This window comes from Botrytis cinerea, chromosome 1 (genome assembly GCF_000143535.2).
Source record: "Botrytis cinerea B05.10 chromosome 1, complete sequence".
Lineage (NCBI taxonomy): Eukaryota > Fungi > Ascomycota > Leotiomycetes > Helotiales > Sclerotiniaceae > Botrytis > Botrytis cinerea.
This window is the reverse complement of record NC_037310.1, coordinates 3,171,205-3,188,655: the sequence shown is the minus strand read 5'-3', so window position 1 is coordinate 3,188,655 and position 17,451 is coordinate 3,171,205. Positions and strand designations below refer to the sequence as shown.

The 17,451-nt window shown below is 43.8% G+C and overlaps 4 protein-coding genes across 6 annotated transcripts; 1 reads left to right on the top strand and 3 right to left on the bottom strand.

The window, feature by feature from the left end:
* Nucleotides 1-80: 80 nt before the first annotated feature.
* BCIN_01g09130 (hypothetical protein) lies at nucleotides 81-1,582 on the bottom strand. Its single transcript, XM_024690811.1, has 3 exons — nucleotides 1,192-1,582; nucleotides 623-1,139; nucleotides 81-331 (listed from the first exon to the last, which is right to left on the bottom strand). The coding sequence occupies exons 1-3, from the start codon at nucleotides 1,432-1,434 to the stop codon at nucleotides 237-239; spliced, it is 855 nt and encodes a 284-aa protein (XP_024546580.1). The 5' UTR covers nucleotides 1,435-1,582; the 3' UTR covers nucleotides 81-236.
* Nucleotides 1,583-3,297: 1,715 nt separating this feature from the next.
* Nucleotides 3,298-5,146, bottom strand: Bcpre10. The gene is made up of 3 exons (XM_001553497.2): nucleotides 4,607-5,146; nucleotides 4,304-4,528; nucleotides 3,298-4,236 (listed from the first exon to the last, which is right to left on the bottom strand). The coding sequence occupies exons 1-3, from the start codon at nucleotides 4,607-4,609 to the stop codon at nucleotides 3,568-3,570; spliced, it is 897 nt and encodes a 298-aa protein (XP_001553547.1). The 5' UTR covers nucleotides 4,610-5,146; the 3' UTR covers nucleotides 3,298-3,567.
* An 879-nt stretch (nucleotides 5,147-6,025) lies between these two features.
* BCIN_01g09110 (hypothetical protein) lies at nucleotides 6,026-8,847 on the top strand. 3 transcript variants are annotated; one of them, XM_024690809.1, is made up of 4 exons: nucleotides 6,026-6,576; nucleotides 6,647-6,752; nucleotides 6,819-7,604; nucleotides 7,791-8,847. In XM_024690809.1, the coding sequence occupies exons 3-4, from the start codon at nucleotides 6,850-6,852 to the stop codon at nucleotides 7,858-7,860; spliced, it is 825 nt and encodes a 274-aa protein (XP_024546578.1). In that variant the 5' UTR covers nucleotides 6,026-6,576; nucleotides 6,647-6,752; nucleotides 6,819-6,849; the 3' UTR covers nucleotides 7,861-8,847. The 3 variants fall into 3 exon arrangements, with proteins under 3 accessions (XP_024546578.1, XP_024546577.1, XP_024546579.1); XM_024690810.1 differs by having other exon boundaries at nucleotides 6,630-6,752; XM_024690808.1 differs by having other exon boundaries at nucleotides 6,026-6,752.
* A 28-nt stretch (nucleotides 8,848-8,875) lies between these two features.
* Nucleotides 8,876-13,564, bottom strand: BCIN_01g09100 (hypothetical protein). The gene is made up of 7 exons (XM_024690807.1): nucleotides 13,190-13,564; nucleotides 12,623-13,030; nucleotides 11,032-12,361; nucleotides 10,214-10,921; nucleotides 9,762-10,164; nucleotides 9,443-9,709; nucleotides 8,876-9,387 (listed from the first exon to the last, which is right to left on the bottom strand). Exons 2-7 carry the CDS (start codon nucleotides 12,643-12,645, stop codon nucleotides 9,347-9,349), a joined length of 2,772 nt encoding a protein of 923 aa, XP_024546576.1. The 5' UTR covers nucleotides 12,646-13,030; nucleotides 13,190-13,564; the 3' UTR covers nucleotides 8,876-9,346.
* Between the last annotated feature and the right edge of the window lie 3,887 nt (nucleotides 13,565-17,451).

The window sequence follows — 17,451 nt, the reverse complement described above, 5'->3', positions numbered from 1 at the left end:
TAAGAGAAAGAGGCGCAAGGTAAAAGGCGAAAGGCGAAAGGTAAAAGGCAAATATGAATATGAATATGAATATGAATATGTGTTATTGTTACTAACGCGGGATGTAAGATGTAAGATGCAAGATGCAGAAAACTTCAATGCCCGTCCGGGTCGATGGGTGTCCTTGTGGAAATCTTGTTTTGAATTTCGAATTCCTAGATTTCAAAATCCAGAAATGATTCGTCGTTTGTGATAACTCAATGGTACGCATACCGAAGCGGCGGATCGATAAATTCGTAGCCCCGGCTGCTTTTGATCATGGTGAGGGAGATGATGTCGGCGTTGTGCCAGTCTGGTGTGGGGAGGGGGAGGGTTAGTTTGAGTTGTGGATTTTGAGGGGGGGGGGGGGGGAGTTTGGGGGTGAGAATTGAGGATACAAGGGGGGGGGGGGGTATGAGAGAATGGAAAAAAATGGGTGAGAGCGAGATGATGAGGGGATAGGGCGGAAAGGGAGAATGTAAAGAAAAGAAAAGAAAAGGGGAGAGGAACAGGGAGGTATATATAAACAGCACGCTCTCCCCCAAAAGAAGAATGGATGGAAAACCCACAAGCAAAAAAAGAAAAAAAAAAAAGATCTACTCACAATTCCCCGTCAAACCATGCAAAAACTCCCCGTGCGAAATAACCAAAATCTCCACATCTCCCTTCCCCTGCTGCACCCCCTCCCAGCCCACCTCCCACAGCCTCTCTAAAACCCTCCTCCCCCTCTCCCTCTGCTCGCGACTCCTCCTCCACCTCCCATCCACCCACATTCCATCTCTCTCCCGATTCCTCTCCCACCCCTCTTGCACCCCCTCGAAATCCACCACCATCCCCACATTCGCATGTCTCCTCCTGAGCTCCTTGATCGGCGACCCGGTGCAGTTCGGCACGGAGCCGTACTCGCGCAGCAAGGGGTCGACGGTGATGGGGATGCGGGTTTGGGAGGGGAGGGAGAGAAGAGCGGTTTGGAGAGTGCGGCGGAGGGGGGAGCAGAGGATGCGCACGGGTTTGAGACGGGTGAGTTGGGTAAGCAGGGTGTGGCATTGGGATTTGCCGAGGGGGGTGAGGAGTGGGTCGGTGAGGGTTCGGGAGTGCGGGGTGTGGAGGTTGTTGTAGGCCTGGAGAGGGGGGGAGTTAGGGGATGTTGGGATGGGAGAGGGAATGACATACCTCGGCATGACGAACGAAATGTACGATTATTCTTCCACGCCTGGGACTTGATTTGGATTTCTCTTTCGGTTTCTCTTTCGGCTTCTCTTGCGATGTGGGTTTCAATGTGGCTTTCGATTTGGATTTAGGAGGAGAAGCAGAAGACGAAGCCGCATTCTTCGGCGCCGGGTTGTAATGTTTCGATTTAACGCCCTCTCGATGGCGTAGCGGGGGAGGAGATGATTTTCGCGACCAGAATCCCATGGTTTAGTATAGTATATTATCGCATATATGAATTCAAAATTCAAACTCAAAACGCAAACGCAACTTTTTGGGGTTGACAGCCGAGTTAGGAATCGAGAGATGGAAGCGAAATTTGAAATCGAAAATCAAGAATTGAGAATCGAGTGTCGAGGTGAAGGAAGTTCGGAATGTAGAATTTTTGAATCCTTGTCTACTCGTTTGCTCGTGTACTTGTGCGCGATTCGCGGGAGAGAAGAGAGAGATGGAGGTAGAGATAGAGATAGAGATAGAGCTGGAGTCTCAAACTAGAGTCTTGAGCTGGAGCCAAAGTATGTTTATTTTCATGTGCGTATATCTATTTATACACACACACACACACACACACACAAGTATACAATGAAACACACCAAACAAGATATACACAGCAGAGCAGAACAAGAAGGAGGAGGAGGAGGAGAAGAAGCAACCCATGAAGTACTTTCATCTCTTCCCAAAAGAAACCCCCCTCCATGGCAAAACGCAATACTCCACTACCCAGTGACGGCTATCCCAAAATCACAAAGGAGATTTATGCCCAACGATTTATTAGCCACTTGTAGTTTACTGGACTAGGTAGGGGGGAGGGGGGGTTGTGTGTATGGTAATTGATGGATTGGGTGATAAACCATCATGGGTTAAGGATGCTACGACGATTTGTTTTGTGATTATGTGATGATATGTCCACGTGAATGAAAGAGTATTGATTTATTTAATTTTGTATGAAGATGTGGAAGGATTGTAGGAGAGGCGGGGGTGAAGTGGCCACGGAATGGAGGCGAGTGTTGATGGATGGATGGATGAATGGGTCTTTAGACCGGTCGGAGGGAAAAAGGAAAATTGAAGAAGGAAGAAAAGCGATTTTCAACTCCGTCGATTATTAATATGAGAGTTCTTTCTATCAAATTTCTTCTCGGTACATAAGGGTATATGTATATATGTATATATTCCCGGTATGTAACCCAAGTAAATCCAAACACAGTCATGAAAATCAACCCCCGAAGAGTCAAAGAACAAACCCACCCATCTACACACGAGATCGCCCAGGAAGTTTTCACCATTTCACCGGGTATCAATTTCTGGGCCGCAGGTCTTCAAAACGGCCATTTGACTCACTGCAGAGGCAATGATCGATAACATTATCAACTGGCTGCGGAGAACCTTTAAGCTATTCAGCTCTTTCTCCAGGGGATACACGAATGAGCCATGAGCATGTGGATTCCTACCGCCGCCGCCATTGTCATTTACATCCCATGGAGCTTGAGTTCCAGGATGAATGACTACTAATATGGCAAATGGAGTTACTGAATGTATGGCGACCCGATAATTGGCCGTCGTAAAAATCATAAAGTGGGAGAAAATTCAGGGGGACAGAGTACAAGAGGCGTTACCCGTAAGTTACTGCCCTGTGGTTTCGTTCCATTTCTCGGATATATTCTGGGGACTGATATTTCTAGAAGAGTGTATGGAATAAGTATTCCTATCCTCAAATGAGGTCGTGAGAACCACACAACCAATGATATACTACAGCAGAATTTTGTTGCATATCTTAAAGATCAAGGAGAATTGTTCCACCACTGTCGACTAGAGACAAGAAGCTAATAGAAAGCAAGTACAAATTGCCTCCCTTAAGACAACCAATAGAATAACGTTGGAGAGTTTTTGTGGTAAATCTGAAAAATGGGAATGTTTGTCTACCACTGTATACTGGAGCTAAATGGTAGGGAGGTATGGCAACTCTCAACTTTTCTCATCCGCCCAGAACTTTCTAGCGCTAGACCGACTTGTCTGTAACGGATCACGTAACGCCACTTAATGGAAGCCGCACAATAGAAAGTATACCACCTTTGTACACTCATTATTGTGACCGAAGACTGTAATCATGGAGCTATGTCTAATTTGAAGCAGGTAACGCGGGTTACTCGGCTAAGTCATAAGATGGCACAGTCCAATGTATTCACCAAATCGATAGTCAAAATAATTAACAAAACTCAGATCAAGGGCGTAAAATGCATCATTAGAGTATCATATGCTGTGACCAAGCTCAATACCTTTTGAGCCATGTAAAATTTGAAGGCAGGTGTTGATACAGAGGGGTTCGCACACATATTTCTTCGACTATTCCTCCATCTTGTCTCCTTCAGTCGCCGTCTCAGCCGGTTTCTCTTCTTCCTCATCATCATCGCCCTCCAAAGCCTTCTTCGCCAATTTCTCTGCTTCCTCAAGAATATCCTTGGGTACTTCCTGATGTCTTCCCTTTGTTGGTCCATCGAGGTTACTAATCCAAGTCATCTCCAGCTCGAATTCCTTGTCCTTATTGTCATCATGCGCAACATAGATAATTCGTGCAGCTTCCTTGACACCATCTAATAAACTCAAATTGCCAGCTGCAAGATCCAACTTCTCTAATTCGGCCTTGGCGACTTGACGTCCTTTACCGGTAGCAGCTCCATAGTAACCCCAGTATAATCCACTTGGTTCAATCATGTAAAGACCTGGTCCGCCATATTTCTTGCCTTCAACCTTTCCTCCAGAACCAACGACTGGTCCACTTCCTACTTGTCCATCAACCGGTAATTCTTGCTCGGAATCATAACCTGCAACGATTGCAGTTATACCGAATGGTCGTACGGATGAATAGAGGGTGTATGCTTGAAGATATCCACCCATTCGACTAGCCAGATCTGCGGTTGTAATTGGAGTTTTGTAAACGTTACGCCAGCTTGCAGCTTCATCGCGGGCACGGGAAACGAAATGTCTACCATCTGGTACTAATCCTGAAGATACCTATAGAAGGATCATTAGCCATTTTATCATTCCAAAATGACCATCCAAGTATCGGAATTGTACATACAGCACCCATATGTCTATCGATTGTCGCAATGCGTTTGTTGGCTCCAGCCTTTAGAAGCTTGCTGGTAATGACCTTCTCGACCGCAAGCACAACACCATCTTTACATTTGATTCCAACAGAAGTTCCACCATTTTCAACTGCCTTTACTGCATATTCTACTTGAAAGTTTCGTCCATCAGGGGAAAAGACGGAATTCGAAAGATCATAACCTGTACCTATCGAAGTCTAACATAAGGCAGGAAGTTAGCTTCAGAAGCTCATTTATGTGATCCGATCTGCCAATTTGGATAAATTGAAGCTTACCATGATTTCAAGATTTTAATGGAAGATGTTCAAGAGCTTCAAAGACAAATAATTGGGATAGGGTGGTGAAATTTGAGGGAGTTTTATTAATGAAGCTCTTTAGATTCGGTATATTTGGAGCTCCAGGCACCACGAAACGCGTTTAGGTTGGAGGGCGGCTCTTAGCGTCATCTCTGAGATTCAAGCCTTAATGCTAAGGTATTTGGTTATCTGCCCGATCGGAAGTGCGTCACATGATGATAAGGATAACGATCAGAAAATGATCGGAAAAGTGATGGGATAAGGGGATAAGGTCAAGTGGTGAGCGATAAAGAAAGTTAAAAGAGAAGTCAAAGGGCAACGAACCCCTGACAAGAAAGTGATGCAGAAGACTCAATAGTACCCAGTGACAACACGGAGTAGTGACATGGGGGGCGTTGAGAGGGTCAAGTCTCTACGCAGGCACATGGCCGGTCCGTTGGTTTTCACTCATCAAGTCACCGTTTTGTCTTAGGATCACTATGCTTCCGTTTTGCCTCCATCTTTTGCTTGCGTACGCGCATGATGAAAGGAAAAGTATGAGTTGGAGATTTCTCAAAAGTTTATACGAATAACAATGCCTGCTTGCACTGGTAACATTGGATTAGATCTGGTGACGCTCCGCTCGGCCACTGCCATGGGGGCTTTTTCGCTTCGCTCCAGTTGCTCCGTACACGGATAGATGTTTCTCAATACCTGCCCTACGAAGTAGACGGATGCTCAATCAAGCAGTCATTAGATGATTGAATGAACATGAATACTTTGAATCAGAAGATGTAGACAAGAAACCCAGAGCGTAGCGAAGAAGCCTCCACGGCAGTGGCTCAGCGGAGCGTCTTTCATTTCGCAGTAGGTTTACTCGAATCAAATAAAGGGAGACAGGAGATACAGGAGATACAGGAGATACTTTGCCTAGGGAATCTTCCCCTTCTTAGATCAACACCCAGGTGCAAGTACCCTTCATACACCCCCAGTCGCCATCTAATTTATTGGTACCTAATGATCTGCAAACAGTTGTTCATCTCTTTCTGTATATGTGCACTCTTTGTATGTACACTGCATTGTGAAGCACGGAGATCTGAAATGAAAGCAAAGCCTTATCCAGTCGAACCCGCAAATTGAACCGCGGTGATACTCGTGTCATAGAACAATTGGCAGATAAAGCAATCAACAGTGTGACGCTAACAGCCCAATATGTTTCGAAAATAGCAACATATACAAGTTTCGATACTTTTAATAGGGTTTTACGGTTTTATTGTGGTTTTTATGAATTTATCATGATTTAACAAAGAGGGGTCATCCATTCCAAGATCTGCCCAGCACGTGCTTATCTCTCTTTGATACGACGATACAATGGATACCTAGGTAGGGAGGTATATTACTAGTATGGAGCACATTGATGAGGGGGGAATGTCAATGTCAATATCAATATCTATGTCACCATCTGTGTCTGTGTCTGTGTCTGTGTCTGCGTCTATATCTATATCTATATCTACATATATCCTCCTTCTCGCTTCTTCCTCTTCCATCCTTCCTTCCCCTTTCTCCAAATTCACATAGCCTTTCGAATTTGCGATATTATAATATATTATCTTGCATTATCTTGCTATCAAATACCCCCAAAGAATCACAACCACATACGAGTACCAGACACTTGAAACATTCAGACTCATCCCAACTTCCGTGGCTTATTGGGTACCGCTACTCTGCTGAATCATTCCAAATAAGCTCATTTACCATTCGTTGCCATTACCCAGGGGGTCACCCATCTTTCTTCCCTTCCCTTTCCCACCCGCCATCACCGCCACCACTTCTCTTCAATCAATCTCAGGATTCCCTTCCCTACGTCCCTTGATTTCTCTCCAGAGTAATTCTATTCTATCCTACCCTTTACCTCAGTACATAGCATAGTCAATAATAACAAGCAAAATCATTTTGCATCTGTCCACCAAGTCTGCTGCTCCATTCTCTTGCATACATACCTGCATGTTCCTCTGACTTTTAGCCTTTACTACAAATCAGATCAACATTCGATTCGAACATTCTGCCTCCTCCGAAATCTCTCAAGCAATCACATTTGTTTGCAACGTTGGTCTTGCAGATTATCAAATCGTTTACATCATAAGGTGTGCTATTGCTATTCCTTCCTCTGCCCCTTCCCCTCCAAATAACTCAACTAATGCTTCTGCCGTAGTATCGAATAACCACTTGCACACATATACGTCATGGCTACACAAGAAGAGCTCGCGATGCTTTTCGCTCGTAACCTTTCCCTCCACAACCCTCCTCCTGCCCCTGTAGAAGAGCCAAAGGAAGTTGAACCAACATACACATACTCAATCTCTCAACACTATACCCATTCCGCACATGTTGTTAAGCAAGCACCCAGACCTGCTTCCGAACCACCTCAAACAGAGCAACTCACAGTAGATATTATACTTGCCAGACATGGTGTCGATTCTTCTTCTTTATATCCTACCCAAATCGAACTCTTCAAGACCGCAGATGCTACTCAGCAGATGCGATTGATTGAGTTATGGAGAATCTGCCCACCATACAATGGAGGACATGCGTTGGCACAAGATCTGTGGACGGGTCCTTCTACTAGCCTTGAGCAAGAAGAGTCCATGGCAAAGTCGAGATATGAGCGTCAAATGATGGAAGAAAGAATGTCTCGAACACAAGATTCAAGTATGGATGATGATACTATGAGTGATGGTAGTAGCCATGCTCCATTGACACCAATTCAAGGTGGAGATGCCCGTTGGAATCATGTTGAGCATGTTGAACCTTACATGGCATCTGGCTATGAGCTTTTAGCTGCACGAGAATATGAACAATCGACCGGTCCTTCAAAGGATATCTACTCGCACTTTGGATCGGCAGTTGGTGGACCTCAGTACAAACAATCTACAGACCCAGTCTATAACAATGTCGAAGCCGTTCATGGATACCCAAACGTGGAAGCGATGGAGAATCAGTAAGCATCTTCTTTACCTCAAATTAATGTGTTGGCACTTTGATCTCTCCCCTCTCCCCTCTCCCCTTTTCTTTGACCCCACCTCAAACGATCCCCACTCCGAATACAACCCCACCTTTTCAAACTTTTGCCCACCTTTGAGTAGCTTTTCTGCACACGTGGATTTTACTAACTCGGTCATTGCAGGTATGGAGCATTTCAGAACTATCAGTTTGGTGGATACACAAATGGAGGCGAAGACGAGGAGATGTTGTAAATAAAAATACGTTTTACTCTAGGTAGCTATAGTTAGCACTTCTATAGAGATGAGAATATCAGGCAGGGAATATGGGGGAAGTTATTGTTGTTCGGCGAGACATTACATGGATTTTGTTTTTTGTTTTTGGAGGAGTATCTGGAGGTTATTAGGACATTCGTGCATGGAGTATATCTGCATTCGCATTATTCTACAAATTGTGTTTTTGAAGGCTAGTGGCTGGTCAAGGACGATGATATCTTTGTCTTTCATGTATTTCTTCTTCTCTTCTTGATTTATTGTTCTCTTTGTGTGAGGTACGTACCTTCTGATCGACCCACCCCTCCACCCTTTCCCCTGCCCCCTCTCCGCCTCTCCCCCTCTCCCCCCTACAACACTCAGCATTCCATACCTTTTTACACCAGTTTTACATGCCATTTCAACTTCAAATCACAACGGCATTCGCTACTCAAGGTACGCATCAATATTCATCCCTTCACCTTCTCCACCCCACCCCCTTTTGACTAGAATACCTCTTACTACTCACATGAAAGCTTCCCCTCCTGGACTGGCGACTACACCACCAAACATATTGGATCTGGATCTGGACCTGGATTTTCGTTTGTCTTATTCATGCCCATATTCTTTGCCCGTGTATATATTGATAGGATAGTTATATGAAATGGAATCTATAATTATCTTACAAATTTTGATTTTTGGTTTGAGTGTGAGTGAAAGTGAGGTGAGAGTGATGTGATTTAGATGTTATGAATATTACTCTCTACTTCACCCATTAACTTCTTCCTTCTCCCTCAAGCTTGTGAGTAACGTAACATGTAATTGAAAATACCTTCTTTACCTTCTCGATTGATTCAAATACTGATAAAGTGATTTGAGATATAAGTTTGAAAAGGAAGTGCCTTTTGAGTGTGTCGTTTTTTTTTTTCGTACTCAGTGTGCCGCTCACTCACTACCCACCACACCAATACATCACACCAATCCACCCCAAAACCTATTTTATCATCTCTTCCACATCTACCTCTTTCTCTATATTCAAACATCCTAGACGCGGAGGGAGCAGAAGATCCAAAAACAGGTAGAGTAGAATTTTTTTGGTATTGAGGATATCTAGAGTCAACGGCCAAAGGCAAACAGACTATCTGTCTATCTATGCGTTATCATATCATTTGATATCATATACTATATCTGTGTATGTGTGTGTGTGTGTGTGTGTGTACATATGTATATCTTAATTTCCGTGCACTTCTCTTCCTCATAACATGTATGTATGTATATGTTTATTTCTATTCCTCCAATCCAATCGAAAAGAAATGAGAACTTTGGAGAAAGACGGGAAAAAAAAGAAGAAAAACGCCCTCGCTATGCCGCCATATTAAAAACCATTCATAAAATCATCTATATCATCGTCTCAGTGTATTGCTCTCAATAATTATCCCTTGCCGCACCATTTCTTGTAAAGAAATGTAATTCAGCAATAAAAAACATTCTAAGATAGTTGAGCTAGCTTTTGTAAAGCTGTCAAGACACCTATTGAAACATTAGCAATCGATCAATCATACAATGGCAATTAGTAGAGACATACCCGTAACACCTTGGGTAAGTGTATACCCAGCTTCAGTATTTCTACTACCCAAACTAACAGTCGTAACATTATCAACCTTCTTAGCTCTGCCCAAATCATTGGCCCATCTGAAGATAACCTCATCATCCCTACCATCACCTATTACTAATAAGAAGTCGACAGGAGAAGTATGTTCAGCATTTGGTGACATGTCTTTTGCAAGGCCTTCGAAAATTTTCATGGCAGCTGTACCCTTAGACCAATCAATTGGTTCTACTGCAACAGCTCCTGGAATAGACGTTAGTAGGTCTTTCATAATATCAAAATTAGGGATGCGTACCCTCAAGAGGAAGAGCTCTAACTCTTTGCTCAACACATGCATCATTAATGTGGCTTGCACAGTCACCTGCTTGTCGAGTTGCCGTTTCGAAGTCTTCAGCATTCTTATAATGGAAGATCAAACTACAGTGTCTGGTCTCAATCCAAGATCCTGGTGTTCTCTCGGTATAATAAGCCATAATACCTTCAACTGAATCTTTCCACGCTCGCATTTTCTCAGGATCAGCCATCTCGGTCCATTCCGAAGTACCAAATTGTTTAAGGAAACATCCATTTTCAGCAATGAGACCAAGACGTGGAACTCGTTTGAATAAACGGTCAAGCTCTTCTGGTTGTCTACTAGACATTACATAAACTGTATTTCTTTCATCTTGTAAAATGTCATTAAGGGTATCGATGGTACGCTATGTACTGTTAGCAATTGCTCGTGATCGAGAATTTAGAATCACTTACTTGAGGGCTTGTTAAAATAATACTGCTCGGTGAGCCCCATGATGCCAAAGTTCCTTCGTAATCAATAATGAAGAGCCTACGCTCCGATCTCTGATACTTTTGGCCAAGTATATTGATCGAGAGACGAGGAACAGATGTAGTCTCCCTCTTATGCTGCTCATCATAAACCTTATCGAGGCGATGAAGGAATTCATTAAACCAATGTTCACCTGTGTGGTGCATGACAGCTGCATGAAGCTTTGTGAATCTTTCTTCTTTCTCTTCATCCTCCATTTCAAGAGCTTGTTTGATTGCATCGGCACATTGGCGATAATCCCAAGGATTAACAGATAATTCATTGCCACCGAAGATGGAAGAACTACCAGTAAATTCACTAAGAATAAGAGACCCATGCTTGTTGTGACCTTCAAACTTGCCATCTTGACAAAACAAATACTCATGACATGTCAAATTCATTCCTTCGCGCTGACTTGCAATCATTAAAGCATCGGCGACTGTGAGTAAAGCTAGATATTGTGGATAAATAATATCTTGCTTTAGGTAAACGACTGGTTGATAAGCGAGGTTTGCCCATGAAGAGTTGATTCTAGTAACAATATCTGAAACGGTCGCATCGAGCTCAGCATTCTCTGTGGTAGAAGTTGCTACTTGGATCAGGACAACTTTGTCTCGCCATTCGGGGTACTTGTTCAGGAACAGCTCGTACGCCTGAAAGAAGAGAAGGGTTAGTAGTTGTTCACGAAGGGCTGCATTAGAAAAGTGCATCATCAAGCACAAGGACTTCCAAAAGTATTTAATAAAGTAGACAGAAAACTTACCAAAAGCTTGGGTCGTACACCTCGTACATGGTCCAACTTATCTCTTGCAACAATAAGTTTCTTGCCACGGTATCTCTCTTGCATCGTGTTTAGCCAATGAGTAGCTTTAGGGTCCAGGCGGTTCATATCCAGAGCAACGGGATCAATTCCAATTGCGAGATTAATGACATCGATAAATCGATCCTCAAGTTGAATACCATCGTTTGTGGCTTCAACCATCAAGATGCGACTGCAGGTTTGCAAGAAATGGCGCGCATACTCTTGAATTTGGAACCCAATAAGATTTGCTCCCAACATACCCTCAAGTAGTTCCTTGCGAACCGCCAAACATCGAAATACTTCTGAAGATGGAAATGCAACGTGAAGGAAGAACCCAATCTTAGCATCTGGAAGCTTTTTACGGATCATTGAAGGTACCAATAGAAGATGGTAATCATGGATCCAGATAACATCGCCTCTCTTCCATGACTTGACGATCTTGTCTGCAAAAGCTTGATTCACTTTGACATAGTAAACCCAAGAATGATCCTCGTAAGCCTTGCTTTTGGGATTGTCGGGAATCTGGTAGTGAAAGACGGGCCACAAAATCTGCTTGCAATAGTGCGTGTAATGGCCATCGAAATCGCTATCTTTGCAGAAAACTGTCAGAGAATCGTACTCTGTAGCCATACGATCGTCAATGTCCTGCTTTTGTTGACTTTCAAGAGCATCCGTTGGCATTCCTAGTGTACCGACCCAAATCTTATCCTCGAGGTTTCCGCTTCTAACTGCAGCTTGCACAGCATTTCTTAAACCCCCATTACCTTGCTCCGCTGGCTCAACTTCCCATTCGGCATTTGCGAAAACCCTATCATGACTGTCACTTCTTTTATATTGTGGTTGACGAACTCCAGCGCTTCCAAGGAGCTCTGCCTTCTCCTTCATCTTATTATGCTTGAGAATATCTGCGGGAGGAGGAGAACTGGCTCGGGAGCGTGGTTGGTTGAACATCTTTCCTGCACCCCATGCTGGTGAATGGGGATCGCTGGGCGCGATTATGGAATGTGGGTTCTCTTGTATAGGGAGGGAGGCTTTTAGGTTTAATGGTTCGGTTTGAGCAAAGAATTGTTCATGGTCAACATCATGTATTGGCGTTGCTGGGGGCGTTATATCTCTTTGATGGCCAAAAAGACTCGGTTTACCAGTGTCGATTCTGGTAGTGGTTCTTCTAGCAGCACCTGGACGTCCAGAACGGGAAGCGCCTGATTTGGAATCTGGGTGGAGATTGGATCTGGTAGGGGGGCGAGAATTACTGGAAGGGAGTTTGAAGTTAATTGTGTTTGGGAGAAAACTATATTGGAGATGATGAAGTCAGTTTTTGTCATTAGAAAAAAAAAAAAAGGCTAGAAAATGAAATCGCAACCAGATGGATGTCGACAATCTTTGTAACTTTGAAGCGGAAGTCTGCTAAGCTAAATAGCATAACTTGCGGAGCTTTGAAGGCATATGTTGCAGTACAAAATAATGTTGGGCTTCAACTGTGATGGCAGAAAAAGATTGTAGATAGAAATATATCTAGCACCGAAATGATTTGAGAGGGGGAAACACGTACAGGGAGACCACAAAGACGGTCATGATGAAATTCTGGAAGAGATCCTCAAGAGCGAAGAAGGAGAATCAAATTCGGTATAATCTGTTTCGCAAATTGGAAATTGCGCAATCATGAGCTTCGTGATTGTATGGCGTGTGGTGTGGTGTAGCTTTATAGCTTGACAAGAACTTTCTTTATCGGAGGAGAGCAGGTTCGAAGGAGGGGCAGTAAATAAATCGATAGATAGATAGATAGATGGTGGGGCAGACGAGATGTGTTCCAGCAGAATAGGAAATCAATCCAGGGACGTCGAGAATGCCGGTAGATGTGTAAAGCAGAGCAAGAGATAATGCAACAGACAGCGACGATTGTCGAAAGAGAAAAAGAGGGATTGTGTTTGACGGGGCTGGGCCGTATTTGAAGTTTTGCCTGCGAGTAGTAGGTAAGTAAGTCGTAGCTGGTAAAACATTTCGTGAGGCCAATACGTGGTGAAGGCGTAAAGGATGGGAAAGTTAAAGGGACACAAGGGTATTGCCGGACCAGTAGAAGAACAGAGGAGGCATGCATGCATGCTTTGTTTACACTTACAAGTTTGAGGGTCTGAGGTCTGAGGTGTGAGGTGTGAGGTGTGAGGTGTGAGGTGTGGTTCAACTGCTCGCAGAAATGCGGGAGAGACGCGATATGCTGATAGGATGAGGAGTATATATATATGCTTACTTCTTCGTGGGAGAGAGAAAGGTAGGCCGGCAGATGTATTGTCTATCTCTCAGTCCTGGTGCATCGACTCAATACAATATGACACGAACAGAGATTGTACCATTTCCTGCCTTGCTGGTCCTTCCCTTTTGCATATATATCGGAGCGAAACCTCTGGCATGGCACTTTCTAGAGAATTCCGTTTTTCTCATAAAAACCATTATCTCATAGCCGGAGCATTTTATCCATTGAGTTTACGTCAGGCACGAGAAATATTGAACATAACATGACAATCATGACAATCATGACATGGATTAGATATGCAAGTATGCAATGTGCATCCACATCCCGCCGCAATTGTTCCCTATCAAATCTTTAAATATATGGACTTCCCTTTAGGGAACAAGCTCACTGTCTGTCTGTTCGTTCCCCGTTCGACACGGGATCCAACGAAGCGTCTACAGATACATACCGGTATACTTGAGCCATTTTTCGTTGATTCTGGTTCAGTCCGGATGGATCATCTTGGAAATCCAGGATATATAAGGTTGGCCCTCTAGTATAGTTACTGTATACGTGGAAACATAGCTCCCCAAGAGTCAGGACCCCTCACGCACGACTAGGACGAACGCGCCATCTAGCTCGCTTTGGCGTGAAGTGAAGGGTGTAATGTAGATGTGCAGTCTGTCCCTGCTAAAGTGCCTCGCTACTCTGACTGTGCAATAATCGCTCAAGTGTATCTACCAAGCAAACTTACTTACCCCGTATCGCCAGTTTGATCCCAACCAATCCACACCATCATCTCGTATATTGATAAAAAGAAAGCCTCGGATCTGATGGCTGATGGCTGAGGGGTGGTGGACGGTGATGATGATGTGCTCAGGACCTCTGGAGCTAACTATTCCTACGCATCCAAACCTTCTTCTTAGCCAACCACTGTTGCGGACTCGTGTTGAATTGGTTTTCGCAAACTCAAAGACATCCATCTGCCAATACATAGGCTGACTGGCATTGGCACCACGTCGATCACACTGTTGCTCGATGTTTCAATTCTTGTTTACTGTGACGGTTCAGATACAGCATTCCCATCTAACGATGTATTCTGTTTATTCATTCATGCCGTTAACTGTTTATTCATCCACCCATCCACCTGTTTCCGTACCTGGCCTCCAAATCCATATTATATATTATATATTATATATATCTGTTTCCAAGGCAGAGCAAGCTCCACCTCCCAAAAGGAAACTTGGCGCTCTAGTCAAGACTTCAAAGGGCCAGAACATGCAGAACGTGTGTCAAAAAACGATCGCATCAGCCACAGCTTGATCAAGAAATCCCTGAAAGGTTAATTACTGGTGGGCTTCTCCTCTGTACTAGGTGGAAAGTAGTAAGATATAAATCGGGCGCCATCTTTCACTTGGCCACTCACCAACCTCCATACAAACGCGTGCGTCGTGTGCTCCTCTTAATTCTTCAACGCTCAACCACACACAAAACTTGGAACGGATACTGCAAAAATGGCCCAATGTGTAATAATCCCTTCACCAGCATCAAACCATCCATTTCCTCCTTAGCAATCTACCGCTCCTTATGTGCACAAGTTTTTAAACCGGCTTTTCCCGACCACATTCGTTTCCTGGCTGGTGCGGTGAAAAGCTCCGGTAGAGTGCATGATCTTCAATTTCTACTGCCTTGTTTGGGATATGGGGAAATTTTGATATCCAGATCAAAAATAAGGTCATCTCCATCCATTAACGAGCGTTGGGCACAAAATCCTATCACATCTCAGAATTCGCACCGTACGAACCGGGCCGCTTGCAACCTCTTCCTGGTGATTGGTCTCGTCACCAATGGTTCTCTTTACGAATTGATCCGCCTTCGAATCACGAACCACCATCTTCATCTTGATATGTTTCAGCGTTTGGAGCTTCTGTGGTTACATGATGAGTCCAGACCCAAGCGAGTAGAGCCTTCTCCAGAAGGCTTCAAGAAAACGAGGAACAATAATAGATTCCTTCTATGCAGTGATGCAAACGCCATGTAACGCGATCTATCACTTGTTCTTACCAATCTATATACCGGTATCTCCTACAAATGCCATTTTTCCAGCCTAATGGTGAATACCTCAATCCATATCAATTTCAAATCCTACGAAAACCAACCACACAGCCACATGAGATGGAAAACATTCTCCCGGGTGCTTTCCAGGTTTTAATGTCGTATTCCATACCCGTCGAGGCCTGCCGGTTGCACAACTTGGCCAAGTCCGGACCACAGGATCTGGATATGATTAGGATATTTCCCCCTCGGACATGTGGATGTGAGGGTAACCTTCCAACAATAGACCTCAATATGAATCATCAATCACAACACTTATCGAGTAGACATCATCGATGCTGAAAAGAATTGTCTCGCATTCCAGCCGGTTTCACTGGCTCCCGCTAGGATGGCCCGATGAGACAAAAATGGAAGGGAAGTTGGAGCTTGCGTTCTACATCTGAAAAGCCTCGTCATACAGCTCTATGTTCTCATTGTATTCGACAGCCTCATTTAGTGATGCAGGATGGTGATTTGCCCATGGAGTGAAGGAGATAATGATTGTAGTGATGAGCTCGCTCATCAGTACCGAAATCTACACCGACGACTAGAATAGCACGATAGGTGGTATTAAAGTTCTGATCCCAGAGAAGAAGCAGGTAAAGTAGTCCTTATCTACCAATCTTTTAACTCCAATCGCCAGCGCCTTTCGCTGGTTGGTTCGCAAGAGTCCAGCTTTGTATGACTCCTCGGTGTTTAGAGTGATGGTGATGACAAGATCACCATTGTTCGACTCACCACTCTTGACTTGGCCATTTTGCCGACAACAGGCTACATCGATATCTCGAGTTCATCCGTTCTCGGCAGACAAATATGCGATTAGCACCCAGCTTAGTATTACATAGTCTGCCAATGGCCTATCTAATAAGTATACGAATCTCCATCTCCCACCAGTTTCCATTCACATGTTTCTCCAGCAATTTTTCATTTCCGAACCAAGTTCCATCTCAATCAACCCTTCCACCAATCTATACCCTAACAGTGGGTGCACGAATTCGTGAGGCTTTCTTCACAATGAGAAGAATCGCAATTAATCCAACATCATTTGATTCTGATAAAAACCTGTGATATAATCATTCGATCTAGAATGAGTCTTTGCACAAAGTCTCAAAACTTTTAAAGCAAGAGCGCACAAACTATCCTCAAATCCAAGTTTTTATCGTCCTACAAATGATTGCACCCACTGTTGCTCTCAACCACTTCCCTTCCAGTATCTCCTGATCCCCTTATTTATCGACTTGCTTTTATCATTATACAAAGCTTGCCATGTTAACTTCCCCTTTCTCACTCATTCTCCGTGATTCTCAATCACGTACTTTGGAGCCTAGTCCTTCAATCCAGGAAGCAACTTACTTCCTGTGCACCCATCATCACCCACAATCAAAACTTTTGCACCATCACCAATTCACAACATACATTCAGGAAAAGGCCCGATCTTCTCATCTGACGTGCGCTTGAGCACATACAGAATATCATCAACACCCCATCGCATTTCTTGTCCGAATTAGAAATCCAAAACAGTTTGATGGTATCAGTATAGATATCTGTCTCCCTTTCTAATACATATCACTATTGCTATCACTATAACTTGATCTCCACGTTCTTCTCTTCTCTTCTTCTCTTCTCTTCTTCTCTTCTCCCCAGAAGACAATACCCCACTAGCTAGCTAGCTAGATCTAAATCTAAATCTAAATCTAAATCCTCTAAAAATCAATCATTTCCCATCCGTAAACAGTCTTTTCCGTCCAGAATCCTCCGCGTTTAATATCTATCTAGGTATCTATCCTGCACAATAATCCCTCGTCCCTCGTCCGTCATTCCGCATCCGCCTTCTCGACAATTGCCTGCCTATTCAGTTACTCACATATTTGTAAACTTTGCTGCTAGTAGTATCGATAATGCTGCAATGAAAATAGTATGCATCCATTCGTTCATTTAGTATTATACAAAATTACGCACCAACTTCCTATCACTCTCGATTTTCCTCATGTCAATTCCGTCGCGTTTCATTCAAATGACAAGACTCGAGACTCGAGACTGAAATTCAATATCAAGCT

Coding starts and splice junctions, on each gene's coding strand:
- BCIN_01g09100 (XM_024690807.1), bottom strand. CDS start 12,645: ATGACCGTCTTTGTGGTCTCCCT. Junction 9,710..9,761: donor TAGAGCTCTTCCTCTTGAGG/GTACGCATCCCT, acceptor CGTCTATTCCAG/GAGCTGTTGCAGTAGAACCA. Junction 9,388..9,442: donor ACTTACCCAAGGTGTTACGG/GTATGTCTCTAC, acceptor ATGTTTCAATAG/GTGTCTTGACAGCTTTACAA.
- Bcpre10 (XM_001553497.2), bottom strand. Junction 4,237..4,303: donor TCGATAGACATATGGGTGCT/GTATGTACAATT, acceptor ATCCTTCTATAG/GTATCTTCAGGATTAGTACC.
- BCIN_01g09130 (XM_024690811.1), bottom strand. CDS start 1,434: ATGGGATTCTGGTCGCGAAAATCATCTCCTCCCCCGCTACGCCATCGA. Junction 1,140..1,191: donor ATTTCGTTCGTCATGCCGAG/GTATGTCATTCC, acceptor CCCCCTCTCCAG/GCCTACAACAACCTCCACAC. Junction 332..622: donor GCATGGTTTGACGGGGAATT/GTGAGTAGATCT, acceptor TCCCCACACCAG/ACTGGCACAACGCCGACATC.
- BCIN_01g09110 (XM_024690809.1), top strand. CDS start 6,850: ATGGCTACACAAGAAGAGCTCGCGATGCTTTTCGCTCGTAACCTTTCC. Junction 7,605..7,790: donor GTGGAAGCGATGGAGAATCA/GTAAGCATCTTC, acceptor CGGTCATTGCAG/GTATGGAGCATTTCAGAACT.